Here is a 27,246-nt window from a genome sequence, read left to right as displayed (position 1 = left end):
TGATTTATTATTGTTTTATTCCGGAACTTCTACACCGCCTGGCGTTCAAGTATATACCACCTAGAGCTTTGTTTTATCTTCACTCAGCTATTATGAGCTTTTGATTGATTTTCTCGGAGTCACTCATTTATGCCTTGCTTGCAAAGTTTATAGACGACTTAAAACGGGCTTTAAATTGTATTATAGATACTATATCTATCTAATACAAGCTTTGAACTTACCTACTCTAGTATATTAAGTACTGGATACTTGTTTTTGGTAATTTTTTACATTATTAGGCCAGAAATATCTATAACTAATATAAATAAGAGTTACTTGGCTTTCTTATAGAGGTAGATTTTCTAACTGCTAAGCTGCTATCTTTACTAATTCATAAAAAATTTGTCGCATTTTACTATAATTTTAGCCAACCTTGAGAGATCTAGGTGCACACGGCCGCCGGCGCTATTGGTAGATAGACCTCAAGTATTCTCCCATCTCTATCCAAATTGGTAAATTCACAGTGATTAGTTTCAACAACAATGATGGGATATCCCTTTCTGCCTGAATAATTCATGTGTAACATGTTAGGTAGTTCTGGTTGATAGCTATTAACTAAATCTCAATATTTCAGATTTGCAGTACATACACACGAGCTTACCACAGTAAGTACTTATACTTCCAATGTTTCTCTATCACCCTATCCTTTAGGAGTTCCGGCCGTCTCTTATATGAAGGTCGCTAGTGGGCGAGCGGAGCAGATGAGATAACTAATGTGGTGAATACCATTTATCCTTGGTAAGTATCTCGCGAACAAGGATCACACGCAGGTCTGGCAATGCATATCCCCAGATAGTTAATTGGGCGGATTCTGGCTAATAGACGCACTAGAAGGAAACGGCGGACTTCTGCCTATATATAGGATGGGCCTTAAGGTCGGCGACCTCCATCTTGAGATCACAGGTCTCCATTCGAGACTGACCAAGAGACGTTATCCGTGGCTTGGTGGGTATCGGTCAGGTATAAGAGTACTCCGTAGAAGCTCAGGGAGTGGCTTTCGTAATGGCCTCCTCTCTACCATGAGGGCCAATGAGTTGATTTCGGCATGCTGTATTGCTGCATCGCCAAGTGGATGCATGGATGCTCTTCGCTGCAAGGCAGCCTAAAGCAAGTGATCGTCTTGCATTGTCCAATTACTTGCCAATAAAATAGCTAGACATAATGGAGGGGTATCGTGGTCTCTATAGGCTCATCACATGAGGGGCCGAAAGTAAAGAATATTATATTGTCTGGGTCATCCTCATAAAATGCAGTCAGCGAAAGGAATATTTTTTGAGGTTGTTTGGAGAAATGCCGAAGAAGCGCCCCCAGCCACCTACGCCTCCCGATCTGCCAACGCCTCCTACAAACTCAAGGAAAAAGGCATATTATCCAGCCGGGGATGCAGTGTATTATTGCCGCCAGGGAGGTATGGTTTACGTATCAATAATATACGGAGTACGGTTTAGCTGATTTAGCAGTAGAAAGCGAATGGCACACCGGTATAATTGATAATGAGACGTCTAGCACTCAACTACACGTAGTATGTTTTACCTCGAAGCTTAGATTATTATGGAATTAACGAAAATGGCAGGTTAGAGATGATGCCACCGGGCAGGTCGAAAACATCAATGCCGAATACATTCGAGAAAAGATATAACACGATAAGCTCCTATTCCAGACCTTCCACTTGCTCTAGGGACCTTAAAACCCACTTCCAAAGTCTGTCATCTGCTACAAATATGCTCCCGCTGCGTCGTATACCTTTATTATCGTTCTTGCGGTACCGAGATGTCCATTCGGAAACTAGTGTCAATTTCCTCGATACTGTCAGCCCAACCATGTCCCTCTGAAAGTAGGCTGCCTCACGACGCATTACGCGGTCTATAGATTCATCGTCTTGTTTCATTTCATCGTGCTTTTTTATGTAGCTATCCGATCGCTGTTGTGATTGAAAAAAAGTCGAGAAATCCAGATTATTTTGGTCACTTAACCGCCAGATCTCTTTGAACTGAGAGTAGTCTCCCGAGGAATCAAAGCTCACTAGCCGATAGAATAACCAAAGGAATCTGCGACTCGGAAAGGCTCGTAGCCTGGAAGATATTATATCTCCTGTAGATATCGATCTACTTAGTCCATCTTCAAAAGCAGCAATTAAAGGGGCCTCCAATTCGTCCCGGGATTGCGGAAGACCAGGCGCCATGAGAAGGACCGACAAAGGGACGGATGAGCAGAATGCCCAGTCAATGATGCACGTAATTGTGCAATCGTCATCCACGAATATATTGTTCACATTGAGATCAGGATGATGCAAGGTAAATTCAAGGTTGGTATCCCGGGGGCCTGCCGCTGCTCCTTTCATCGTCCATTTTGATGCTATTGCACGTAAAAAATTTCCGACTACTATGTAGTCAGTGCGATTATCAGAGCCATCGATTTTGGAACCAAGAGTAACAAAATTATTCCACTGCTCGCATGCTCTGCGATATTCGCGATCATTGTTATATCTCTTGCGGGTCGGCAGGGGCGCGAAGAAGCAGTGGTGGTGAAGCTGGAGACACTCGGCATGCTGCAAAAATCCTAATACCAGGGCGTCAACGTATTCGTTCTCACAGGAGAATGGCCCCCGGGGTAATTCATCCAAGCTATCTCTGTCAAAGTCCACCAGTCCCCGTGATAAACAGCTCCCTACCCGAAAATGGCCATCTTCTTCCTCAAAAAGTGAGCCGATCTTTTCAAATCTGAGCTGAGAAAGCTGCCACGTTATGGAACCCAGTTGAGATAAGACCTTCGCCTTTTCTTTTAACGATAGGGCCGATTTTTGTGACCCCCGTGGTTTCCACTTTGTGCTGAGAGGGGAGCCTTTGGCTTTACTCATTAAAATATAAGGTACTCCAACACTATTGTCTTTCGAGCAGCTTTTTGGTGATCAGCGGAATACCAGGAAAACTTCCAGATCGATCATACCTATACGCGTAAACTTCTGGGACGGGTATGGCTGAATTTGACTTGATATATTTTAATGTAGCTGCTTCACTCGCTACTAATTTTTGGATCGTTTCTGGCGACTGGATAGTGCCATCATATCGTGGAGATCGAAACACCCATTCGACTCCATCGTCAAATACCACGAACACTGCCCAGTACAAGCTGCCGCCTACTGGTACTTGAGTAACATCGCAACAGCAGCATCTCCCAACCCGTAAAGAACTTGCGAGCTGGCAGAGTGCATCAACATTAAAATTTGCATGGCGAAAGATGTTGAGAGGCATACTGTGATTTTTGGGTCGCGAGACGTGCTGGAACAATTGAGATATGACGTGTTGACGGGACGTGGAAGCTATGAAAATATATCTATCATCCGATGGAAACCAACCTTAAATGCTTGGCAGCCAGATTCTACTTAAACCTTATTGATATGTAGATCGATTAGTATCACGTGATTGCCTTATCAAACTTTTTTTATTTGCGACGAGAAAAAAAGATGCTGGACTGCGACCTTATTGAACTATTCATCATCTTCATCTTCATCAAGGACTTATCCATAATTGAATCGTTATAGTTCCTGTGAATTAAACCCATCCAGGGAATAACAATGGGCTGGTTCTGGGCATCGGCAACACCGGCTGTGAAGCAGCCTGAAATTCCTACTCCGTCACCTAGTGATGCGACCCCCGTAAGCAACCTCCCTTCTGTCTCTCAATTTGAATGAGGAATAACCTGACATATATATACCAGTCTCGATGTCCCGTACAGCATGGCCAGCCCATGAATACCAATGCCACGCCTATACCAGAAGGATCATGTCCAGTTCGAGCCAAGGATTCACCATTCTACGTTCCTCCATCAACCTCCGCGAAACCGCAAAATGCAACACCTTCGGCCCCTGAGCCTGAACAAAAGTCCGTCCTTTCAATGTTGAATCCACTCAATTACATGTTCGCCGACATATCTCAATCTCGAGCACCGAATCAAACAGTCGAATTGTCCGTGGATCGAGAGCCATCGTCCATTCCACGTGGTGACAGCTCCGGCGCAAAATGGGAATATCCTTCTCCCCAGCAAATGTACAATGCCATGCTTCGGAAAGGGTACACGGACACGCCACAGGATGCAGTCGAGTCTATGGTGTCAGTACATAACTTCCTGAACGAAGGCGCATGGCAGGAAATCGTTGATTGGGAGCGTACCTTCTCTAAGGGTCTAGTTCAAGGCTGGCAAAAATGCAGACGTGGATCGGAAAATCTAGCCATGGACCTGGAGCGGGAGAGAATGAGATCCGGTGCTGGCGGTGAGACCGATGATGAGCCACGTCTAGCTAGATTCATGGGTCGACCACAGGATCTTACTCCCAAGGCTCAGTTTTTCCAGTTGCTGGGTAGAGTGTACCCTTCTAAATTCGGGTAAGCATACCGTCATATATAGTGAAGGCTCTTTCTATGACTTACTAGCTAACGGGTTATTCCAGTACTGCTCCCCCATTCGACAGACATGATTGGTATGTTCTACGCAAAACTCCACAGGGAGATAAGGAGATCCGATATGTGATTGACTATTACTCCGGCCCCCCCGAGCCTACGGGAGAGCCCGTGTTCTTCCTCGACATTCGCCCGGCTGTCGATACCCCTACGGCAGCGGCCGAACGGCTGCTGAAATGGGGAGGAGACATCTGGTGGCGTGCCAGCGGCGGAGCGGCCAGAGAGAATCAATAGATGTAAGATGTAATAATAATATGTGGGCGAGAGCTGAACGATGCTGTGTATGATTAAACTTATTCAGATATCTTGATATTGGCATGGGGCTGGGACGGTGTTTGGATTGGTTGTTTAATGCATCAACGGCATGTATGTTTGCTTTGGATATAGCTAATTGCCATGGGGGCTTTTCTTCGCATGTATCTCAACTCTGTGGGTTACTATTTTTCTTAATCCCAGCGCTTATTCATATATTTAGTTTAAGCATGCCCTGGTCGGATATATGTAGAAATATAAAATCATAATAATATCGTTATACACCGCTAGCCTTACAGCTCTATCCGTATCTTTATATGTTTGATTCATGTAGATGCCCTCTTTTTAGAATTGCTTTATTTCAGGTTAAAGTCATCTAGAGTATCACAGATTCAAGACAAGCTAAGTTCTAGGTTCGTTGCCAGAGTTGACCTGGTCGAAGTAACGAAGGCTTTGTTACCCCTTTAGAGACAGCAAGCTCCTTGTGTCCAATGGGGATCTTGAGTCCCTAGGCGCAAGTCACTGCTCTCTAAACTTGAAATAGATAATGATATATTTGAGTCTCATATCAGTATCCGCGAGGGCAGGCCGGAGAAACCACCTGGGGATACTCATCCTGTAGACGAGGCATTAAAGTACCATTTCCCCTGATTGGATTTGCGCCGGGAACAAAAGGAAATATTGTATTAAATATTCTTGCAGATACCAAATGAGACGTAGAAACACTGGTCTGTAAAGGGTCATATGCATGTAGCAGTATAACGAAGACAAATGAAATGCGGCCCACCCTGTGTGCCTAAAAAGAACTTGGTATCATGTCGAATGATTGATAGCTACTATCAAAATGTTATCATTTTCCCTTTCAGGAACATATCGTTCACGCCCTTCTGAGCAGTCTCAAATCTCACGACTGAACAGGATTCACTCTCCAGATGATGAAATAATGCAGCAAGTGTCACAAACTCCTTGCCGCACTGGCTTCGGTCGTTGGGACAACGATAGACCTTCTGTTTGTGTACGGGAGAGTTGAGATGCTGGTTCAGACCATGGCGGGTTTTGAAACAAGATGGGCAAAGATAACATTGCCAGGACGAGCCATTGAAGGCTTGATCGGTGGCATAATAATTGGAGTTGTCTTCTGGATGCCATTCGAGCTGCTTGAGGGTAACGCGCCCATACGGATCACATTCACGGACCTTTCGGAGAATGGTTTCCCGGTTCATGTACGGTGCGTTTGGGCAAGCAGCTCGTTCAAGATGATGTGTGAGGCCACTGGCGGTCGCGTACCCGGTTTTGCAAAAGGGGCACTTGATACCTTTGCCTACATGGACCCTCGATCTGAGGTGCTGCGGCCATGGGAAATTGATATCAGATCTTTACACCTCACTGGTTGTACGGGAAAGTGAAAATAAGCCTCACCATGTTTAGATTATTCTTGTTCTCAAATTTCCTCTCACAGGCCTTACAATAGTATTTATAGTGCCCGACATCCTTCATGTGCTTCTGGACGGCTGCCTCCGACGTATATCTGTTTGTGCAGGTGTCGCATTCGTAAGGGTAGTAGTCTTGTTCCCAATGGCCGACGGCATCCATGTGTTGGTTCGCCGCAGGTTGAGTACGGAACGTCTTGTGGCAGACCTCACAGTCAAAGGTTGGCGCCCTGTGGTTTGTAGCATCCATGTGTTGGTTACAGGCACGCGAGGTAGCGAAACGACGCGTACACGTATCGCATTCAAAGGAGTCATCGTCGCTGCTAGAGTCAGACATTGCCAAGTGGGCTTAGAAGTGGCCAGGTAGCCACTCTAGATGGGGACAGATTCACACAAAGTATTTGGATCAGACGGTCTTTGGTCTTCTATCCCGCTGGCCGTCGAGATAACCAGTAGTGGTTCAGGCCTTTGCAGCGTTGGATCTGAAGAGCCCCTGAGCAGATCAACTCTGGCGGGCGAATGAAACGCATCACCTGACGACGCTAGTACCTGGTTAGGTTCCATAACTAAATGGAGTCAGCCAAAGTTGGTTGTTAGTCGAAGCTTGCGGTGTTTTGGAGAATTAAGGGCGTGCGGAGGACAGGACACAAGCCCCAACAACCGCCATCGCGCGGCCGCTGATCAGTCCTTCCCTACAGGTGTGTAGACAGTATACAGCATCGAGGCCTCTGGTAGTATTCTGCCAAGTGAGAGGCCGCCGTGTCAGCTGGGAAGCGAACTGGCCATGGCTATCAAGGTTACCATGCATCACATGTACCACCTGGGAGGCACGCGAGCATCCAGGATGCGGCGAACTTGCAGCAGCGGACAGGCGCAGGCGGCAGGAAGCTTGTATAAAAAGCTCGCCTCTGCTGTGGCCTCCGGCTTCTTTCACTTCGCCGTTTGCCCATAGCATAGATAAGCGCATTCTTTCCCTATAACAGCACATCACCGAGTCCATGGTGGCGCTTTCTTCGTTGTCTGTGATTGTAGTCTGTTGCACCTCGAGGGCCAGGGTTGGATGTGGCCCCTTTGCTCCTCCGGTGATAACAAGCAGTCACCTCGGGACCTAATATCCTTAACCGCGTGCACGTTTGGGCTTACACTCGTTTGCCAGTCCGTACTTCTTTTGCATTTGTCTAGGCAAAGTTATATTGTATATTGCACCGTGGCAATATACATAGCAGTCACTCGTTGTTCCTGTACAAGGCCACCCCCACCTGGGTTTTTATTTATTTATTTATTTTTTTTTTTTTTTTTAATTCTTCTTTGTTGAGAGAGAATGGCAGAGCAGATCACCGGGGCCCCGAGGCCCGCCCGTCATCGCGTTCGCTTAATCCCGTCCCAGATTGACAAAGAATCGATCGCCAGTCAGCCAAAGGCTCGAGACAGCCCGCTAAAGCGACTAAGGAGGGATCTACAGACTTGTCTTCAGCTGCTTCCGAAGCTTCCAAATATCTTCCGGCCCTTGCATGCTCCCAGACCGACGGACGAACTATACCTCGGAAAACGGAGCATACTAAACCTGGTTGGCTTAGTGCTCGTTTCTTTACTCGAAGCAATTCTCCTGCTTATCTCCTGCCTGTCAATATTGCTGTTGCCAGGAGCAATTAGTTGTTGCCTATGTCTGGTAAATCTCCGAATAGCGGGTTGGGCCTGCGCCCCTTTCCACGGGCCAGCCATTTTCCACACCGAGCCGGGTCCATATAACGCTCGGTATACTACGGAGGAGCGTTGGATATTTATCAATGGGGTCGTAGTAACGTAAGGCTCACTTCCCGCTCCACCTGTTCCCTGTTAATTGTTACCCCCACTAAATAACAAACTTCAATTTTTTGGGTATATGTAGTTCCTATGGGCTGGAACAGAATTGCAGGCAGCTGGCCGAGATATTCCGGCGTCCTATCACGGGTATCCAAAATCGCACCTTCGGCCTTATTGGGGACTTGATTGAATGTATCATCCAGCGGACATTCTCGTATAATACTTACGACGTCCGAGTTGCATACGACTACCTCAAAAAGGTACTAGTCGACCCAGGAGTCCAGAAAGTCGTCCTAATATGCCATTCCCAGGGCGCGATCGTCGCGTCGTTGGCGCTGGACATGTTGTTCGCGGACCTGCCGGCGAAGCAGATGGCCAAACTTGAAATCTATACCTTTGGGTCAGCCGCGGACCATTTCAATAATCCCTTGAACGACACTGGAACCGGAGGAGTGATCAGGCACATCGAACACTATGTCAACAAGAATGACCCCGTTCCTCAGTGGGGGGTTCTGCGTAGTATAAGTAACCCCAAGAACAAGTATGCTGGACGGGTGTTCATCTGCGGGGATGGCCACGGGCACTTGTTTAACCAGCACTATTTGTCGCAGATGTTTCCCCTGGGAGCAGAAATATCACCCAGCAGGGCATACTTCGTCAACCACACTGTTTCGGTCGACAAAAGAGTCTCGGAGGCTCGCCACCGGTTTGTCTGCCAGGAGGCTAACAAGTTGACTCCCAACGAGGACGGCCCTTCGAGCCCAAGTGGGACCGCAGCCAGGGGAGCGATTGGCTTTTTAACGGGGATGCTAGTCAGGGAAGTGAGCAGGCTGAGCCAGTATATGGCAGGGAGGGAACCAGATGCTGACCATCCACCAGAAATGCGAGACAGTGAAAGGTTGGCCACCCCATCCAGATAACTAGCAACTCTAGCTCGAGTTCATCAGTGCCAGAGCCATTGAACCGGGTCCTTCCTGTGGGATATGGTTGGCTGTCTCAACAAAGGGGCCACTTAGAAACAACTGATCGTGTTTCCCCTCGAGCTTGAGTCCATTTTTTCCTTGTTTTTTTGCCGGCTAGAATCCAAGTGCCACATGGTGATCCTTTTTATTTATTTTTTCCCTTTATTTTTCTCCGTGTCACCATCTCGCTCCAACCTCGGAAGGCCCCCATCCCCATACCCCTGTACATAGACTTATAATATCAGCCCCTTTCTTTATAATAAACAAAATGGCAAATACTCAAGTTTTCGCTTGCCGTCCAGCCTGGTTGCAAAAATAAACACTCGGACTATCGTATCGCCGGAGGTTTATCCGGAGCTTTGGCCAATCAGTATGCTAATTCTCCGGAAGACCCACTTATTAGTCATCGCCCGCGCTATCAAAAGGGATGTACCTTATATTAGGGTTGATAATAGTAGCGCTCTTGTAGCGCTTGGGATGGATAGTGTTGGCGGGCGGCATGGAGTATCGAGCGCATCTGTTGCCGAGGGGATCTTTTCTGGCAGCTGCTGACGCGGAACGGTCCCTTGTTTTGAAGTTTGAGAACTCCGTAGGTAAGCTGATATAAGTAGGATTACCTCCGCTAAGCCGGTGCCTGGGGGTTGTAACCTGTCATATCCTGACGGTTACTATCCACTGGAGCAAAAAGATTCCTGAGCTAGTCGCTTATGCAACCGACCCGTAATCGGTACCTGGTTCCGCGACCCCAGGACTGACTATTGGCCCGGCCGCTGCGGAAAACTGGGCCCGCGGTCAACGGGATGTGTCTTTGCGATCCGTCGTCATCGTAAACACCGCACACGACACTTGATTTAACGCAGATGGAAATGGGGACGCAGAACGTGGAAGCCGCCTCTACCTCCTGTCCGTTTCTGAGGATAAAATTAAACTCCAAACCCGCATCGCACTTGGCATGAGGGAGTGAGAAAAAGAGTCGTCTGTCTGCCCAAAAGGATTCCGTACCCCTTAGGTTTCCATTCCCCTTTCTTCCTTGCTTTCAGTTTTCAGTTCCCTGAGCTACCTGCAAGGATAGTGAAGCAAGGTCGGGCAGCCCAAGCATGCGCAAACTCGCATCTCATAGCCCTCGTCTTGTCTCCTGCTAGCAGGGACCAAAGTAAAATCTTTCGAGGGCGGCTCGTTATCGTAAGGAACCATTGGCCTGGCCTTCTTCTGGTCCGTAAAAAAAAAAAAAAGAGCCAAAAAAGCAAAGAAAAAAGAGCCATCCTCAATTCCCGCGAGCCAACGTCGATGTGACAGAAATGCATGGCTATGTTTATGTGCCTTTTAGTTAAACTCGCTGCGCAGCCCACTCTCGATCCCAAGGCATCCCTTCCAAGGTTTCCTTCCCTCCACCCCCCCATGTAATCTGTGATGGAACGAACCGAGCCTTGGAGCGTTGGAGCGGGATTGGGAGACTTATATTTAGGGCAGCCCATTCCGCAGTTGTCCCTGCGCAGGGCCCTTTCTTTTCTTCTCCCACCTTCAGGCTGCACACAGCTCCTCTTGCTCCCTTGGACTCATCATGTAACCCCTAGGCCTCGCGGGCATGCCACTGCATCCTACATATCACAATACAAGAGGACGGTCAGCGGAGGAACGGATGACACAACTATTCGCTTGAACACAGACCTAGCAGACCTTCTTTCAATTTCTTTCTCTCTCCCTCTCTCTCTCTTTCCCCCTATTCTGTCTCTCCTGTCCTTTTTAACTCTTCAACCGGCATCTTCTCCCACTCCTTTGTCCATCTTTTGTTGTTTGTTCATCATCAATTATTTTTCTTTGGTCTACTTCCATGCTGCTTATGGCGCGGGAAACTCGCCGTGCCCCGAACAGTCTATGCCGTGCGCCGAGCGCTGCCGCACCACTTTTGACCCCTTTCCGTGGCACTAGCGCGACACCAACGACGTTCCTCCTTCTGCAGAAGAAAGTCCTGTCCGCACCACAAAAACGGCCTTTTCAACCGCCAGACGTTCACAAACCGTATCATCGCGGGAGGCTGAAGGCGACGAATCCCACACATACATCCCTCTCGTCCCGGTCCTGACCCCTGAATACTCCGCAGACCTTGAGGCTTCGTTTCCGGCGCGCCCAGAGCCGCTGTACATTCGCAAAACTTCGTCTCCTCTCCCTCAGGGCCGCATCCACTGCCATCGTCAGCAGTCTCACGAACAGCCGTCTCCTTTGCTCCCCTTATTCAAATACGCCAGAAGATCCCCTTCTTCAAGTCTCTGGAACCCGGTTAATTACATTCCACGCTCCGCCACTCGCTCGTCTCGACAGCAACGTTCAGCTCTCACAGGCGATTCTCGGCCAAAAAGGGACGCAGATCCGCTACTTACCCTCCCTGAGCGTCGGAGAATTCTTTCCCAGAGGTCCAGTGTAGCGAGTATACCTCTTAAGACAGACGTCGACGAACCTGACGCCGTTAATCGTACCAGCGTCGGACTCCCTCGCAGGCATAGACGTGCGGATACTTGGGGAGGAATTGAAATGGTCAACTATTCAGGAGCTTCTGCAGGACAGAGCAATCACTTAAGGCCGCCAGAGCGTCCCTATGCAGTCAGAAATGGCAACCTCTTTTCGATGAATGGCAGTCCAGCTGCACAACAGCACCCAGACGACCCTCCAGAAACACCTCGACACGTCAACTCTCACCTGTCTATTAGACCGCAGACATTCATTGCCGTGCCCCCTGTAAATGCCAATAACGCCTCAACAAACCCTCAATCGCCTAGTGGTCCCCCTAACGGTGACGCCACAGAAGAACTGAGCTGGGGACCAGCACATCCATGCTTTCCGCACATGAACACCCATGTTTCCCTAAATTCAGAGGATTACGTTCATACACGAGTAATCCGGATACGACGGGACTGGATGGTCAAAGGAGACCTTGCACCTACCTTTTCCAACTTATACCCAGAGATTCTTGACCCATTGTTGGGCGAACAGGAGTTCCGAACCATCATCACGAAGATAAATCAGGAGCTCATCAATGCGTTTGATCCATATGCTGCGCGTAACTGGTTTGATGGGATAATGGGGTTCCTCACTGGCTGGGTATGGGACGATCTAGGTGCCAGCCGCATCAAATCTCGAATCAAGGGTCTCGAAGCATGGATAGATAAGTGGAACCGTGAAGTTGGTGCTGCTGAAGGTGTCAAGATATGGGGACCCCGACGGACCGGATTCCTCTCCCTAGACATACAGATCCCAGACCCCAAAATTGGTATTGTGGAAAGCGATGGTGGCTCCGATCTAGGGACGAGAACTAGACCCAGCACTGCAAACACACGGCTACATGAACGACCGCAGCATGTGTGACACAGAATGAAGCTTGACTGACCACAATTACCGCTCTCCCTCCGCACTCTCTTTTATCTTACCCAACTACCGTTCTGATGATGTCTCATCTCTTATTTCCTTTTATGTTGATAGACCTACCGTGTGTCTCGCTGCATCTTTTCTATTCCGTATGACTTTTTGCCCTGAGTGCTGGTATCACTGCCTCCTGGAATTGGGATCTTACCGCCGTACCTCCCCAGCCAGTGTTACTCTCGATATTCTATGTCTTCGTGGGAGGTATATCTATCTAATCCCTATTTTTATGTCTCCTTATCCATTCCCTTCTTACATATACCCTCCAGATTACCTGTCATATATTTGGTTACCCGCATGTCTGTTACATCACATTTCCACCCCCCTTTTGTATGTCTTTACTGTTCACCTAGGATAATATGCCGTCATGGATCATGGCTAATCAAGTAGTGTTGCTTTTTCAAATAACTTCTGGCCAAACTGTACCCCTTCTAATTATGCCGAGTGTAATTTTGTATCGAAATACCGGTAAATACGATTATCCGGTACAAGCGTTCCAAATGGATCCAATGAGATCGGGCTCTGACGGGGAGCTCCAGGAACCCAAAGCGTAGCAACTTGCAACAAGAGGACCTAACCGCAGACACACTCCTGAGACTCATATCTGTTCCTTCTTGTGATCCATTCTCTGTCAGGATGCTGTCCGGTATCCTCATCTTTAATCAGAAGGGCGAAAATCTTATATTTCGCTCTTTTCGCAACGACTGCCGACCACGACTCGCAGACATCTTCCGCATCCAGGTGATATCGAATGCGCAGGTCCGATCTCCCATATTGACGCTCGGCTCAACGACGTTCAGCCATGTCAAACATGAGAATATATATTTGGTCGCAGTTACGAAGAGCAACGCGAATGCCGCGCTCGTGTTTGAATTCTTGTACAAATTAATAATGCTGGGGAAGGGGTACTTTGGCAAGTTTGACGAGGAAGCAGTCAAGAATAATTTTGTGTTGATTTATGAATTGCTGGACGGTAAGCTATGTGCCTGGTGTGGTATACTTGGGCTGGAATGTATAAAATGCTAACTCCGGCCTCGTGTTTAGAAATCCTCGACTTTGGATACCCGCAGAACACCGAGACGGATACGCTGAAGATGTATATAACTACCGAAGGAGTGAAGTCTTCCATCGTTAACTCGGCCACCGATTCCAGTCGTATCACCATGCAAGCAACCGGCGCATTATCGTGGCGACGATCAGATATTAAGTACCGAAAGAATGAGGCTTTTGTCGACGTGATTGAGGACGTTAACCTTTTAATGTCTGCCACCGGAACCGTGCTACGGGCGGACGTGAATGGACATATAGTCATGCGAACATATCTCAGCGGAACGCCAGAATGCAAGTTTGGCCTTAATGATCGGCTCTTGCTAGATAACGATGATGCCAATGGCCTGCCCGGGAAACCAAGGACAACGCGGGCTGCGGCGGGCAGCGTTACCCTCGAAGACTGCCAGTTTCATCAATGTGTTAAGCTAGGCCAGTTTGATGCTGACCGAATCATCTCTTTCATCCCACCTGATGGCGAGTTTGAGCTGATGAGATACCGAGCAACTGAAAACGTGAACCTGCCTTTTAAGGTCCATCCTATTGTCCGTGAAGTAGGTACCACAAAAGTCGAGTACAGCATTGCTATAAAGGCAAACTATGGCCCAAAACTGTTTGCTACCAATGTCGTTGTCCGGATACCTACCCCACTTAACACAGCTAAGATCACGGAGCGGACAACCCAGGGAAGGGCCAAGTATGAACCAGAACATAACAATATCGTCTGGAAAATAGCGAGGTTTTCCGGTCAGAGTGAATTTGTCCTTACGGCCGAAGCTACCTTGACCTCCATGACACAGCAAAAGACCTGGAGCCGGCCGCCTCTCAGCCTTGCCTTCAGCTTGCTTATGTTCACGAGCAGTGGGCTGTTAGTGCGCTATCTGAAGGTGTTTGAAAAGGGGAACTACAGCAGTGTGAAATGGGTGCGATATATGACGCGTGCTGGAAGTTATGAAATACGGTAAGACCTCCTTTCCTTCTGTTACTGCATATCTACTATGCGTATCACCCAAGGATAAAAAGACCTTTTATTAACACCAGGTTTCTGTAGATTTTGATACAATGGCCCGGATGGTCTCATTCCCGATACCTCACTTTCCAACTGCTGTCTATAAACTTCAACTTTACTTTGCTTTTATTCTTGGCTATAAGGATATGCTTCTCTTGTCAACTTCGCTTCTTCTAACTACATAGGCGGTTTGTTTATGCATGGGGGTATCGGCGTCTCGGCTCGGCTTCTGCAAACAATGTTAATAATGATCTGCATTTCCAACCCATCCTTCTCTTTTCTTCGATTTACGTAAAGCCACTTTGAGGACAATTGTAAATACGGTTACGAAGTCTCCCCTTGCATAAACCACCCATCATCCCTGGCCTGGTTTGAGGCAAAATTGATCGCCATCGTTCTCAGGGGCGACACTAAGAATCGGTTATCAATCGGGAAACTGTGTATCGGCTATCATTCTGCTTTTGTCAGTCCAGACATCAATAAGGCGTTGTGGCAGAGTGGTCTAATGCGATTGACTAGAACTTCTCTGAAGCAGATAATCAATTCCCTTCGGGGGCGACGGTTCGAATCCGTCCGACGTCGGCCTTATTTTTTTTTGTATTTTTAGTTCCTTAACTAGGTTTGATTCATCTATGAATCTATCGATTTACTCCTTTTAATTTTTCTACTTTTTCCTCTAGAACAAGATTAAAGGTGGTTGTTGTTGTTGTCGTTATAATTGGATTTCCGATTTTAATATCCCTCAAGTGGTACTTTAAGGAACTATCAACCACCAAAATGTTCCTCAACTCTTTCAACTAGATCTGCTTTCTTACCAGAAGTTGGCAGAGAATGTGAAGTTAGGAAGTCCTTCAGTACGGCAACAGTGAGCTATATTAAATACCGAGTTAGACGCTTAATAATTTGACACTTATCAGGCCAGAGATGGGCCTTACCTTGTTCAATGTACCCTTTTCATAGTAAGCCTTGATATCCTCGGGTTCTTCGGTCTTTGCCCTCTTAGATGCTGGCTCTTCCTTAACTCCCTTTGCACTTGGAGCTGGTCTTTTAACTAGAGTTGAGGTCGCTGGTTGACTTTTTTCCAGAGCCCGGTACTGAGCCTCAAGTTCTTCACCCCATTCAATAACTAAGTCTCCAGTTCGCTGCATATCATTAGCCTGATGTAATATTAGAAATTTTGTGTTGCAGGTACTGAATATCGTCTACCTTGTCAATGGCTTTATATTTCGGTTTAGTCTTGTCTTCTGGCTCCTCTGGTAAATCTTCATCAAGTGCTAAAGCCTGTAGGATCTTATAATGCCATTGAAGCGCTGGTAAAGGTTGGGTTAGTTTTAGTCATAAACAATCAGAGTACACTACACATACATGGATTTGGATATCTCTGTGGATCATATTGCGCATTTTGAAGCTGAAGCGGCCGGATGATAGGCCTCATCTTATTGATTAATGAGTCAGGAGCGGTAATATGGTTTGTCTCCGGGTTTTGTCTGATGTCATCTGCAAAAGGGAGAGGAAGAATCCACATTCCAGGGGGGATAGTTTGTTCACCATTCTCATCAAGCTTTTCTTCTCCAGCAATCATTGCGGCCATCACAGGGGCTGCGTTTCGTCGAGGCACAAACCATACCAGGGCCATCTTTTTTTGCTTCAGTAGTGTCTGATGCAATGCTGAGAATGTACGTGTTGAGCCTACATACCCTTCCTCTGATGGATAAAGGAAGGTAGGGTGTTTCATAGATGCCCAGATAGGTAGCGAGGAAAGGGGCTTGAAACCAAGAATCCGAATAGTGGGCTCACCGAAGTTCCTGATCTCTGCTTGCTCTTCCTGAGTAAACGAGACCTGTTCACCTCCAAACTTATATGCTTTGCGGATCTCCCATTTTTCCACTTCACGGGCACTGTCATCTGCAAGCTGAGTAGTCAGCCCTTTGGCAATTTGGGGCTGTTCACCAGCCAGCCAAATGTAACAGCTTCGAGCAGGTTCCTGTCGCTTGAATATCAAATACCCAGTAACGGAGATTTTGAGACCGGGCCCGATCTCTAAGGGAACATTTGAAAATAGCGCTCTTCGAGGGACAGACTTGGAATTGATTGATGAAATGAGAGAGTTCAAAAGCGTGATGCCATCTCCCCCCGAAGTTGCAGTCTTGGTTGCAGCTTGCGGAAATGCAGGAGCTTCCGGGTCAGTCGGGGAGGCCTTATAGATGATGTCCTATTGAAAGGGTTAAAGATGAGATAAAATGGCATGTATCATTTAGGTAATCTCACTGCGTAGAACTTTGAACGGTCAAACTCTTCACCTGGTCTGGAGATTGGGAATAATTCTATAATCACTCCAAGGTCATACAAATCTTTCGCCCTAACGGTAGCTGCCGACCTGAGCGCTTTTTCATTCTGATGTGGATTATCGTTGTCCGTAATGATGAAGAGCCGCCGAGAAGAGAAGTTAGCTGCTTTCGAGGTAAAGATCTGGTTAGCACAGAACAGCACATTTGCCATTGTGACGGGTTCCTCGGAGGGAATCAATATCTCGGCGGCGCTGTCTTCGTCCTCAGCCAAGGCTCGCAAGTCCTTCACGTCAGAGGCGGCTGGAACATCTAGGTCCGTGTACAAGTAGCAATGGGGGTATGGGAGTGTGCCTCTGCCCTCCTCATCTTCGTCATAAAATTTTGAGTCCTTTGTCCCATATAGTAAGACGCCCATCATGTCCTGAGGGTTAGATATAATTCTCTGCTGCATTATATGGTATGCACTCTTCAACGCAGCGGTAATTGGTGCATCCTTATCCGCCTTCTTAGACTTGAAGTCAGGTGGAGGAGTTAGCATTGACTCGCTAACTTCAATAGCAAAGAGGACTGCATCTTTGCTGGATTTGTAGTCCTAGATATATAGTTAACAGGCGATAGTTCGTTCTACTTGTTCAGGACGACGTCATACAGTGTCATCAATATCGTCCTCCTCCTCCTCCACATCATCCTCATCGCGTACCCAGTTAGAAGCCATGACAGAAGTAGGTAGTCGGGATATCTGAGAATGAAAAAGTGAGCACTGTCTCTGTAGGGTTACCAGCTGCTGCCTGTTTGTCTATCCAGGCGTTTCGCTGATGTAACTCGGAAGTAGTCGCGGCGGATAAGTCACGGGACGCGTCTGCCTAATTAGCCGACAAGACGCGCTAAAACACCAGATCATGTGATGTATGGTAATAATACGCTCTCTGATTGGCTCATTCGGGAGCCTCGGGAACTAATTTTTGGGCAAAGCTCTGGCTCGGCCAAAAGAGGAAGGACGCTGAACATTCCTTCGACTTGCTCGCAAACCACCGTCAAAGCGAGGTTCCTTTTTCTCTCTCCCTCTCACCTATAGAACCTCTGGATTCCTGCATAATCACCAATTAATTATCATAATGGCGATTCCAAGGACATTGTCGAAGATTCCTCGCGGAGGACTGGGAAGTGTATCCGCATGCCTACGAGCTCCAGTTGGCTTATACAATGGAAGCTCGCGCACGATGGCGACTGTGGTGCCACCAGTTACCCAGGATTCAACAGGGTCAAAAGGCCCTACTGCAATGGTTTTTCTAAATATGGGCGGGCCTTCCACTACAGATGAGGTCGGCGATTTCTTGAGCAGGCTATTCGTAAGTTACATGAGCTTGTGCATTATTCTCATTCCATCACCGCAAGCCTAACAAGTCCTAGGCAGATGGTGACTTGATACCGCTTGGAAGGTTACAATCTTACCTTGGCCCTCTTATTTCACGACGTCGAACTCCGAAGATCCAGAAACAATACGCCGATATTGGAGGCGGCTCTCCAATTCGGAAGTGGTCAGAGTACCAGTGCTCTGAAATGTGCAAAATACTTGACAAGATATCGCCAGAGACGGCACCACATAAGCCGTACGTGGCATTTAGATATGCTGCACCATTGACAGAGGAGATGTATACACAGCTGCTCAATGATGGGTTCGGAAAAGGCAAAGGCGGACGGGCTGTTGCATTTACACAGTATCCTCAGTACTCCTGTTCGACTACGGGTAGTTCGCTCAATGACCTCTGGAGATGGAAAAACAAACTAGAGGGAAGACGCGGCGCTGAAGGATCGGAAGATGTCAGCGGGAATATTCAATGGAGTGTTATTGACAGGTGGCCTACACATCCAGGGTTGATCGAGGCGTTCGCGCAAAATATTGAAGCACAACTAGCCACGTATCCTGAGGATAAGCGTGACAATGTTGTCCTTCTTTTCTCAGCTCATAGTCTACCGATGACCGTTGTCAACAGAGGTGAGCAACCTACTATTTTGTGTGCATGAGCGGGCACCGGGCTAACCGTTTCATTTCCAGGTGACCCATATCCTGCTGAGGTAGCCGCAACAGTATATGCCGTTATGCAAAGATTAAAGTTCTCCAACCCTTACCGACTATGCTGGCAATCTCAAGTCGGACCCCAAGCCTGGCTCGGGGCCCAGACCAGTGATACGGTTCAGAACTATGTCAGTCGCGGGCAGACTGATCTTCTGCTGATCCCAGTCGCATTTACCAGTGACCACATAGAGACTCTCTACGAACTAGACAAGGAGGTTATTCATGAAGCAAATAATCCGGGTGTTAAACGAGTGGAGAGCCTCAACGGGAATCCCGTCTTCATTCAAGGATTAGCAGACCTGGCAGCAGAGCATCTCCGAAGCGGCGCAAAGTGTACGCACCAGATGATGCTCCGATGCCAAAACTGCACGAGTGAAAGGTGCCTAGAGCAGAAGAAGTTCTTCGCTGGCCCAGAGGGCCGCGATCTCGTACGATGATAAATCACGATAAATCACGGCCACGCCATCTGTATTATGTATATTACTATTTTCTATTCTACGGTTGTCATCTGGTTAGCCATTTATAAAATCAACGAGAGAGAGCACTTATAAGAGATGCACCCCGGTAATTTGATGTTGCTTTTTTGAACTGGGGCAGCTCCAGCATCGGTGAAAATCCCCATGACGCAACTTGCCCACCAGCCCGGCAAACCGCAACTCCAACTATCCGCCCAAAGCCGGGATTATATCCCACAGCTTCTTACAGCTGCAGCAGGGCAAAAAAGGCGATGTATTCCAGGCCTACGAGCTAGCCATTCGCTTCCCAGCAATATCGCCTAAAACGATGACTAATTCCTTTTTCGGACATTTTTTCGAGCGGGACCGGACGAAACCATTCAATGGAAGAACAATGGAGGATCGATCATGCCGGTGGCCCAAGGATACTTACAGCTGAAGTTCCAGGCTCCGGCCAGAATGCCAATGGTTTCTCCGTCATTATGCAGCTATTTCTTTCTTCGATATACGCCGGCTAACCTCTCCTTCGTCGTCAGCAGAATTATGTGTCGTTGACCGAGTTTTCGATTGTTGAACTTGTCCATGCACTGCACATCCGCTCTCCATTGCACCCATTCTCGGCTTCATGGCCATCGCCAAACCAGTTAGTTCCAGCGTTGAACTTGGGCTGGAAGAGTCCATGAGCGACAATATGACGGCAGGCAGACGGACTCCCTTTGAATTTGCGTCAGAGCCGCACTTGGGAACAGATATATCAGATGAGAGAACAACACTGCTGGCCCATGGGCTAGACGAAACTGAGGTCGAGGATTTCTCTTCTTTGCCTTGGTGGAAAAGGCCTTCTGTGAGTGCTGCTTGCAGCATGAAATTCGCTCATTTATGGCTTTTGCATGCTGACTGCGAATTCACTAGGTGCTATGGCTGCTTCCTCCGCTTCTTCCGTTTACCCTTGCGTTTGGGGGAGTTGCCGTACCAAAGATCAATCTCATGCTCACATTGATATGCCGGGAATATTTCTCTGATCGTGCGGCAAAGGACAATACTTTTACTTATGCTCCCGTGATATTCGGCGCTGAAAATCCTCAATGTCGGATACCAGAGGTACATGCGCTGGTCTCTCGGTTCCAGCTTGTCATGAACCTCATTGCCGGCATTCTCTCTGCGGTAGTAAGCCCAAAGTTAGGTGAGCTATCCGATGGGTATGGGAGGACAAAGATCATTGGATTATGTACTTTGGGCACATTCCTGGGAGAAGTCATCACTGCACTCGTCGCTACATTCCCTGATACCCTGCCGGTAAATCTTTTCCTTTTAGGGTCATTTTTTGACGGAATGTTTGGCTCCATCACAGCAGCTGTGGCATTGACGCAGTCATATGCAGCAGACTGTACACCTGCTAATAAACGGAATGTTTCCTTTGGATATTTCCATGGTGTCCTCTTTATCGAAATTGCACTTGGCCCGCTTACTGCCAGCTACCCCATTAAAACGACAGGAGATGTCCGAGTCGTATTTTATGCTGTCATGGCTTGTCAGGTCATAATGCCGATATTCATTTCCTTCATAGCCCCGGAATCTTTGACGAAGGAACGACAGAAACGTAATCGGGAGAAGAGGAATATAAAACCGCTGGACATCAATAAGCTTCGCCTGCAGGATTTCAACCCTCTCCACCTATTGAAGCCATTGGCCGTGCTTCTTCCCGCCGCTGACAAGACTGTCTCGAAAACTGGTGCTGGAAAGACACGAGTGAAGCTAGTTCAACGAAATTTGATAATTCTAGCCGCAATAGACACGGCTTTGTTTGGTGTTTCAATGGGTACTATGAACACCCTCATTTTATATGTTGAATACGTGTTTGGCTGGGGGAACATTGAGTCTAGCTTGTTTGTCTCTATCACAAGCACCGTCAGGGTCCTCGTCTTGTTAGGCGTCTTACCTCTCCTTACCCGATGGATCCGAAATCGTCGAAATAATACCCTTAGTGAGGCTCAGACAAACTGTGGCTCTGATAAGCTGGATATTGGAATTATCAGAGTATCTATCCTATTCGAATTCTTGGGTTATGCCGGGTTTTGTCTTGTCAAGACTGGCCCGCTCATGGTGCTCTGCGGTGTTCTCAATGCTATGAGCGCAATGGCCTCCCCGACGATCAACTCGACTTTGACTAAACACTTACCGTCAGATAGGACGGGTCAGCTTTTAGGTGCCGTGGGGTTACTCCATGCTTTGGCCCGAGTTATAGCACCGACTGTGTTGGGCTTCGTTTACAGCTGGACTGTTGGGAAGTTAACGCAAACGGTTTGGATACTCCTGGCGAGTTTACTATTCCTCAGTTTTATTTCGTGCTGGTTTCTCTTACCACATAGTAAGTTCAGTCCTAGTCGTCTTCTATAAACTTGACTAACAATTTCCTAGTCTATATTCCCGGATCTTCGGTTGAACATTCTTCGAACTCAGATAATACAGAACAACCCTCCGAACATCTCGAAGAAAACATGTAACGGACCGAGTTGTGCATATATAATTGACATTGTATCTACATCATTTATTTCTCGGCTTACTGCACGTCTTCATTCGGGGTTTTCATAGAATTTAAGAAGGGGTTGCACAGATCTCAACTCTAGTTGTACTGTTATACTTCATATACATCATGGCACCCGGTAGAGCTGCATTTACTGTCCATAATTGCATAATAATAGCCAGCAACAACTGCAGCTTCTGTTACCAAATTCTAAGGCAGAGCTATATTACGTAATCAGATAACTAAACCCCCAGAAGCAAAAAAAGTGAACTTCGACAACTTCGCTTTCAACCCAGAAACAACTACCACCAACACAATTGAATCCGCCAGGCGTCCGTCAACTAAACAGCTCTGATGGGAAGGGGGCATTTTTGAATACTCATTTTCGATCGGGGCCAGTCGGATGGTCCCATACACACCCATCCCTCACTACCGCGGACAATCATGTATCGGCCGTCAACCAGAAACATTGTCCCCTCGCGATCGGCCTTACGGGTTTTACGACGATTAGCCTTAGCAGGTTCTACTGCCAGTGTCATTGGGAGTGTATGCACAGTCGCTACAATCACATACGAAGTCAATCGGAGAGTTCGTTTAGCAGAACATCTAGTCGAGCAAAAGCGAACCCTGGAATCGTCATGTCCCAATTATAGCACGTCGGGACGAGGATTAGCCGTGGAAAGGATGATGGAAGCGGCCGAGGCGGGAGAATTTCTGGGACTCGACTCGATGAAAAGGAAATCTTCTACTGAAAACCGAGCCAGAAATCGAAATACTGTGCGGACAGGCACACTTGCAAATGAGGGTCGAGAAGATGCTACAGCACCAGCAACCTACACTCATGAAAAGAAGTCCGAGATATCAAGCAGTACTTCGAACATCGGTATTCTCCCAGAAAATCGCCGACAGAGATCGCTAGATCTAAGTGCCCGATATTCTCACCCTCGTGGTGTGATGAAATTCGGCGGCTCTTCATTAAATATATCTCCATCAGACCAATATCAAAATTGGAAATCGAGAATTGAAAATCACTTAAAACAAGGCCAACCGATTGAAGCCGCCCACCATTTTTTGCGCCCACCGGGAGACTTCGTTGAGGAAAACATGGAGACGCTAAAAGAACTTTCGACTAGTATATTCAATGAAAACCTGAAAGCTGGCAATACATCTCTTGCTGGAGGAATATTCAGATGGGATGAGAGAAACGGACAAGTGACTTCAGATTCCTGGGAAGCATTACTCCTAGCACAGGGTTCACGATGGAGCGCCGATACCCTTGCATCACTCTATTTGCGCCATGCCGACCGCTTCGAATTGTCATATCAACTTCGATCCCTAGTTTTGCGATCCCTTGTGGACTCCTTTCGGCTTGGAGAAGCGAAGGAGTTTATCTTCAGGTACCTAAAAGATGACAGCAGCTGCGGGTTGTGTGCGATATACTTGGGTGGCCTTTACACGAAGAGCCGTAACATGGAACTGGTCGAGGTACAAGCTGGGAAGTTGGCTAGCGCCCTTTTGGGACTCGGAATACCACCCACGGAGAGATTATTCAATCCTCTGTTAAAAGCGTATATCGAATCTGGGTATGACGAGAAGGCCGAGGCCTTGATTGAGGAAATGAAAGACATCTACGGCATTACTATTGGGCTACGACCGCTGGGACTTCTTGCGTACGGAAAAGCACTAAAGAGCGACTGGCCAGCTGTGGAGGAATATCTCCAGCAGATTCACGAGCTGGGATTAGATAAATCTGGCCGCAAAAACTTTACAAAGATCTTCGATCGCATATTCCTTGAATACTTCCTGGGAAATTCTGGCGAAAGCATCCGGACGTTTATCTTCAAAGCAATTGACGAGTATGGCTTGGAGATGGACGATGTTCTCTTTGAGCATATTCTCATCGCATTTATCCAGAAGGGAAGCATGGAAATGGTTGATGAGTTTTTGCAGGCTGCAAAAACTAGACAATGGAATGTGACATCTAACAAAGAACATTTTATTCACCTGTTGAGGAATCACAGAATGACTTGCGAGAAGAGCACGGTTGGTCTATGGCGGATGTTCCGATCATCCCAGCAGAAAAATGGTCGGGCTGGTGCCTCTCAGAGAATACTTGGCTTTGATAGGGACTCTTTCCCTCTTGAAGAAGCCTACAAACTACCTTGGACTGGGGAGCGGACAACATGGTCAGATAAAGTCAAGTATGCGTCAACAAGTGGACGAGATGTGGACAAGTTTGTTGCTCTCCGGAAAAGAATGATCCACAGCATTAACTCTGGCCGAATGGATGAGGCTCTGGAGCTCTTTACCGTGGCCAAGGCATCGGGTAAAGTCATGAAGCAGATTCATATTGAACTAGCTGTTGTTGCGAGCCTTATGCACAATGGAAGCGCAAACGAAGCTCAGAAAATCCTTGAAGAAGCCAGTAGATTGTTCCCTGATTTCGACAGGACAAAACTGGGGACTTTCTACAAGCAGATCTTCGAGGTAAGGTCGAAAGAGAAGGCCTTGAAAATGGCGGTTTTCCTGTTCTACCGGACACTTGAAGAAAACATGCTTCCAATCAAGCACCATATGACTGTTAGTGCCAGTGCAATGTTGATCAAGCACGGAAAGCCTGGAGCAGCTCTGAGACTCTTCCGCGCAGTTAACAAGGGAAAATACGGTGCTACAGTGCCGTTTGATGCTGTTGCTGTGAAGATGATTTCTAGAGCAGCTGCGGCCAGCGGTAGCCGGAGAGGGCTTCGGTGGGCTATCTTGACAGCAATGAGCCGAAAGTCAGCACTACACAGAGATCTAGTCGTGGAGCTGCAACGGTTGGTCGCGCACCTCAAGTACCTCCTTGAGCAGCATTCCGAGACCTCGACGCCGAACGCGGCTGACGATGCACTCTACGACGAACTCGAGTACCTTGAATACCTTGTGAAGCTGCTTGACCAGAAGGAAGCTGCCCAAAGTGGCCGTGTGGATACTGCTAACGTGGCGCCAACTGATGAAATGCCCACGAAGGCCCAACCCACTCCATCTTATGATACGCCTGTTCCCTTCCCTGATCCAGCTTTACGGGCCAGCGGTCTCGCTCACACCCTTGCCAACTGGTGCGAGCGTTCCGAGTTTGAAACGGCGTCTGGAAAGGAGCGAAAGGGTCCTATTGAAATGGACGGGTTCGTAGGCTCCCGAGGAAGCAGGAAACTCGCAGAGCCAGAGCTACAGCTGAGCCATGGCTGATCACACCTATCCGTTCTCTTTGTATATTATTTTTTTAAATCTAGGCGTTGATATAGTTAGTTATACCCCCTGGGCCCCAGCTATGCAGACCGCCGGGCCTTTCTACCACTTAACAACCAGCTATTATTAATGTTTTATATGTCTGCCTTGAATTATGTACATACCTTGATGCAGCCAACCTTCTTTACCCTCCTTCTCCTCCTTGCATTGGTTGTTACTTATAGAATAGATTAATCTCCGGGCCCCCCTAGAAAGATCATGCCATCCTGGATGCTCATATCTTCACATGTTTTTTCTTTTTTGCCCTTTTGGTGGCGTGAGGTACCTGTTCATGCCAAGCTTTTTCCTCCCCCTGCGCAAAAAAGAAAGAAAGAAAGAAAGCGAAAAATAAAATAAATTGCTTGAACGCCGCGACGGCTCGAGGCCAGCTGGCAGACTTCTTTATCCCCGGCAAGCAGACGATGCAGCGACGGTGACAGCGACAAGTGCCGGATTTTGTTACCCTTTCGATAAGTTACTACAATGGTTGTCGAGGCTCCTCCCTGTCCCCAGAGCGGCAACGGCTTTGCGAATGGCTCCGCGAAGCCCAAGGCATACCGCGACGAAGCCGAGCGGCGACGATACGAACACCACGAAGCGGACGTCGTGATAATTGGCGCTGGCATTGCTGGATGTACGCTGGCCGTTGCGTTGGGGAACCAGGGGCGGAGCGTTATATTGCTTGAGAGGTCGTTGAAGGAGCCTGATCGGATAGTGGGAGAGCTGCTTCAACCCGGCGGGGTGAGAGCTCTTGAACAACTCGGCCTGAGAGATTGCCTGGAGGGGATAGATGCTGTAAGGACATATGGATACGATGTGATATATTTTGGCAATGGCGTGAAGATACCTTTCCCCAGCGATGCCAACGATAAGATCCTGGAAGGCAGGTGTTTCCACCACGGCCGCTTTATCATGCGCCTACGAGAGGCCGCGGCCGCGAACCCGAACGTCACCATTGTCGAGACCAAGGCCGTTTCCACCATAAAATCCACGCATACAGAGGATGTCCTTGGAGTTCAATGCCAGACTGATGGCAAACAAGACTTTTATTTTGCGCCCCTGACTGTTGTCGCGGATGGCTATGCCTCTACGTTCCGAAAGGAATACCTCCCCATACAACCAGTCGCCAAATCGAAATTCTGGGGCCTGGAGCTTATAGATGCGAAATTACCCATACCGGGCCACGGCCATGTTGTCCTGGGTGATTTCCCGCCCATATTGATATACCAGATCGGAGAACATGAGACTCGAATTCTAATTGATATACCGGACAACCTGCCTTCGGCGTCAGTTGCCAACGGAGGTGTAAAGGGCCACATGCGGAATGTCGTCCTGCCTTCTTTGCCAGAGTGTATTCAGCCCTCATTTGAAGCTGCGTTAGAAAAGGGAGGCTTCCGGTCTATGCCAAATTCCTTCCTCAGACCCGTCACGAATAGGATCCCCGGATTGATGTTCCTAGGTGATTCCCTGAACATGCGTCACCCGTTGACCGGTGGCGGTATGACCGTGGCATTTAATGATGTCGTTCTCCTCCGAGATCTGCTTAGCCCGGAGGCGGTGCCTGATTTAAGTGATACCAAACTTGTTTTAAGACAGTTGTCCAAGTTCCACTGGCAACGGAAGTCGTTGATTTCTGTCATCAATATTCTTGCTCAAGCCTTATACTCTATATTCGCCGCTGGTGGTAAGCATATCTTCTTTCCTCCCTTTGTTACCGGGTAGTGGTTACTAACAATCTACTACGTAGACCCTAATTTGAAAGTCCTGCAACGAGGCTGCTTCAGGTATTTCCAACTTGGACTTATAGACGGCCCCATCGGACTGCTGTCCGGCATTATTCGATCACCTTGGGTTCTATTACGGCATTTTTACTCCGTATCCTTCCTCGCTATCTGGCTACACCTTACTAGCAAACCCATCTACCTCCTCCCATTGACCCTTTTCGAGTGCATGATCGTGCTTCTTACTGCCTGCAGGGTCATTCTTCCTTTCATATTTGCCGAGCTTCGGAGCTAGGCAGATAGGCTTATCTCTAGCTCATTTTCAATACATTCCTTTTCTAATGACTGGGGTTGGTCGGACTTGATGGTTGCATTATCTCTGCATTATATGTTTGCATAAGTGTTACGTTGAGATATTGGATTAATTAGATTTTCTTGTCCTGTTCTTCAATGTTCTACCCTTCCCTCCCCTCTCTGCTCTTTAAAATCATAATATTATAC

General features: G+C 47.7%; 11 protein-coding genes and 1 pseudogene across 12 annotated transcripts; 9 read left to right on the top strand and 3 right to left on the bottom strand.

The window, feature by feature from the left end:
- Nucleotides 1–1,690: 1,690 nt before the first annotated feature.
- TRV_00325 (uncharacterized protein) lies at nucleotides 1,691–2,896 on the bottom strand (the record flags this gene model as incomplete). The annotated part of the gene is made up of 1 exon (XM_003025516.1): nucleotides 1,691–2,896. The coding sequence occupies one exon, from the start codon at nucleotides 2,894–2,896 to the stop codon at nucleotides 1,691–1,693; it is 1,206 nt and encodes a 401-aa protein (XP_003025562.1).
- Nucleotides 2,897–3,726: 830 nt separating this feature from the next.
- Nucleotides 3,727–4,730, top strand: TRV_00324 (uncharacterized protein; the record flags this gene model as incomplete). Its single annotated transcript, XM_003025515.1, has 2 exons — nucleotides 3,727–4,421; nucleotides 4,487–4,730. The coding sequence occupies 2 exons, from the start codon at nucleotides 3,727–3,729 to the stop codon at nucleotides 4,728–4,730; spliced, it is 939 nt and encodes a 312-aa protein (XP_003025561.1).
- An 857-nt stretch (nucleotides 4,731–5,587) lies between these two features.
- On the bottom strand, nucleotides 5,588–5,971 carry TRV_00323 (uncharacterized protein; the record flags this gene model as incomplete). The annotated part of the gene is made up of 1 exon (XM_003025514.1): nucleotides 5,588–5,971. One exon carries the CDS (start codon nucleotides 5,969–5,971, stop codon nucleotides 5,588–5,590), a length of 384 nt encoding a protein of 127 aa, XP_003025560.1.
- Nucleotides 5,972–8,322: 2,351 nt separating this feature from the next.
- On the top strand, nucleotides 8,323–8,901 carry TRV_00322 (uncharacterized protein; the record flags this gene model as incomplete). Its single annotated transcript, XM_003025513.1, has 1 exon — nucleotides 8,323–8,901. One exon carries the CDS (start codon nucleotides 8,323–8,325, stop codon nucleotides 8,899–8,901), a length of 579 nt encoding a protein of 192 aa, XP_003025559.1.
- Nucleotides 8,902–10,353: 1,452 nt separating this feature from the next.
- Nucleotides 10,354–12,303, top strand: TRV_00321 (uncharacterized protein; the record flags this gene model as incomplete). Its single annotated transcript, XM_003025512.1, has 2 exons — nucleotides 10,354–10,764; nucleotides 10,873–12,303. 2 exons carry the CDS (start codon nucleotides 10,354–10,356, stop codon nucleotides 12,301–12,303), a joined length of 1,842 nt encoding a protein of 613 aa, XP_003025558.1.
- A 690-nt stretch (nucleotides 12,304–12,993) lies between these two features.
- TRV_00320 (uncharacterized protein) lies at nucleotides 12,994–14,369 on the top strand (the record flags this gene model as incomplete). Its single annotated transcript, XM_003025511.1, has 2 exons — nucleotides 12,994–13,330; nucleotides 13,402–14,369. The coding sequence occupies 2 exons, from the start codon at nucleotides 12,994–12,996 to the stop codon at nucleotides 14,367–14,369; spliced, it is 1,305 nt and encodes a 434-aa protein (XP_003025557.1).
- Nucleotides 14,370–14,896: 527 nt separating this feature from the next.
- On the top strand, nucleotides 14,897–14,995 carry TRV_00319 (annotated as a pseudogene). Its single transcript has one exon. The product of its transcript is annotated as a tRNA-OTHER (tRNA).
- A 183-nt stretch (nucleotides 14,996–15,178) lies between these two features.
- Nucleotides 15,179–17,416, bottom strand: TRV_00318 (uncharacterized protein; the record flags this gene model as incomplete). Its single annotated transcript, XM_003025510.1, has 6 exons — nucleotides 15,179–15,283; nucleotides 15,349–15,570; nucleotides 15,620–15,723; nucleotides 15,779–16,625; nucleotides 16,682–17,293; nucleotides 17,351–17,416. The coding sequence occupies 6 exons, from the start codon at nucleotides 17,414–17,416 to the stop codon at nucleotides 15,179–15,181; spliced, it is 1,956 nt and encodes a 651-aa protein (XP_003025556.1).
- An 845-nt stretch (nucleotides 17,417–18,261) lies between these two features.
- TRV_00317 (uncharacterized protein) lies at nucleotides 18,262–19,215 on the top strand (the record flags this gene model as incomplete). The annotated part of the gene is made up of 2 exons (XM_003025509.1): nucleotides 18,262–18,697; nucleotides 18,758–19,215. The coding sequence occupies 2 exons, from the start codon at nucleotides 18,262–18,264 to the stop codon at nucleotides 19,213–19,215; spliced, it is 894 nt and encodes a 297-aa protein (XP_003025555.1).
- A 643-nt stretch (nucleotides 19,216–19,858) lies between these two features.
- On the top strand, nucleotides 19,859–21,737 carry TRV_00316 (tetracycline-efflux transporter, putative; the record flags this gene model as incomplete). Its single annotated transcript, XM_003025508.1, has 3 exons — nucleotides 19,859–20,077; nucleotides 20,146–21,601; nucleotides 21,703–21,737. 3 exons carry the CDS (start codon nucleotides 19,859–19,861, stop codon nucleotides 21,735–21,737), a joined length of 1,710 nt encoding a protein of 569 aa, XP_003025554.1.
- Nucleotides 21,738–22,441: 704 nt separating this feature from the next.
- TRV_00315 (pentatricopeptide repeat protein) lies at nucleotides 22,442–24,985 on the top strand (the record flags this gene model as incomplete). Its single annotated transcript, XM_003025507.1, has 1 exon — nucleotides 22,442–24,985. One exon carries the CDS (start codon nucleotides 22,442–22,444, stop codon nucleotides 24,983–24,985), a length of 2,544 nt encoding a protein of 847 aa, XP_003025553.1.
- Nucleotides 24,986–25,507: 522 nt separating this feature from the next.
- On the top strand, nucleotides 25,508–26,746 carry TRV_00314 (uncharacterized protein; the record flags this gene model as incomplete). The annotated part of the gene is made up of 1 exon (XM_003025506.1): nucleotides 25,508–26,746. The coding sequence occupies one exon, from the start codon at nucleotides 25,508–25,510 to the stop codon at nucleotides 26,744–26,746; it is 1,239 nt and encodes a 412-aa protein (XP_003025552.1).
- Between the last annotated feature and the right edge of the window lie 500 nt (nucleotides 26,747–27,246).

The sequence above is a fragment of the Trichophyton verrucosum genome (assembly GCF_000151505.1).
Source record: "Trichophyton verrucosum HKI 0517 chromosome Unknown contig00020_1.f1.exp, whole genome shotgun sequence".
Classification (NCBI taxonomy): domain Eukaryota; kingdom Fungi; phylum Ascomycota; class Eurotiomycetes; order Onygenales; family Arthrodermataceae; genus Trichophyton; species Trichophyton verrucosum.
The sequence above is the reverse complement of the archived record's forward strand: the minus strand, read 5'-3'. Positions and strand labels throughout refer to the sequence as shown.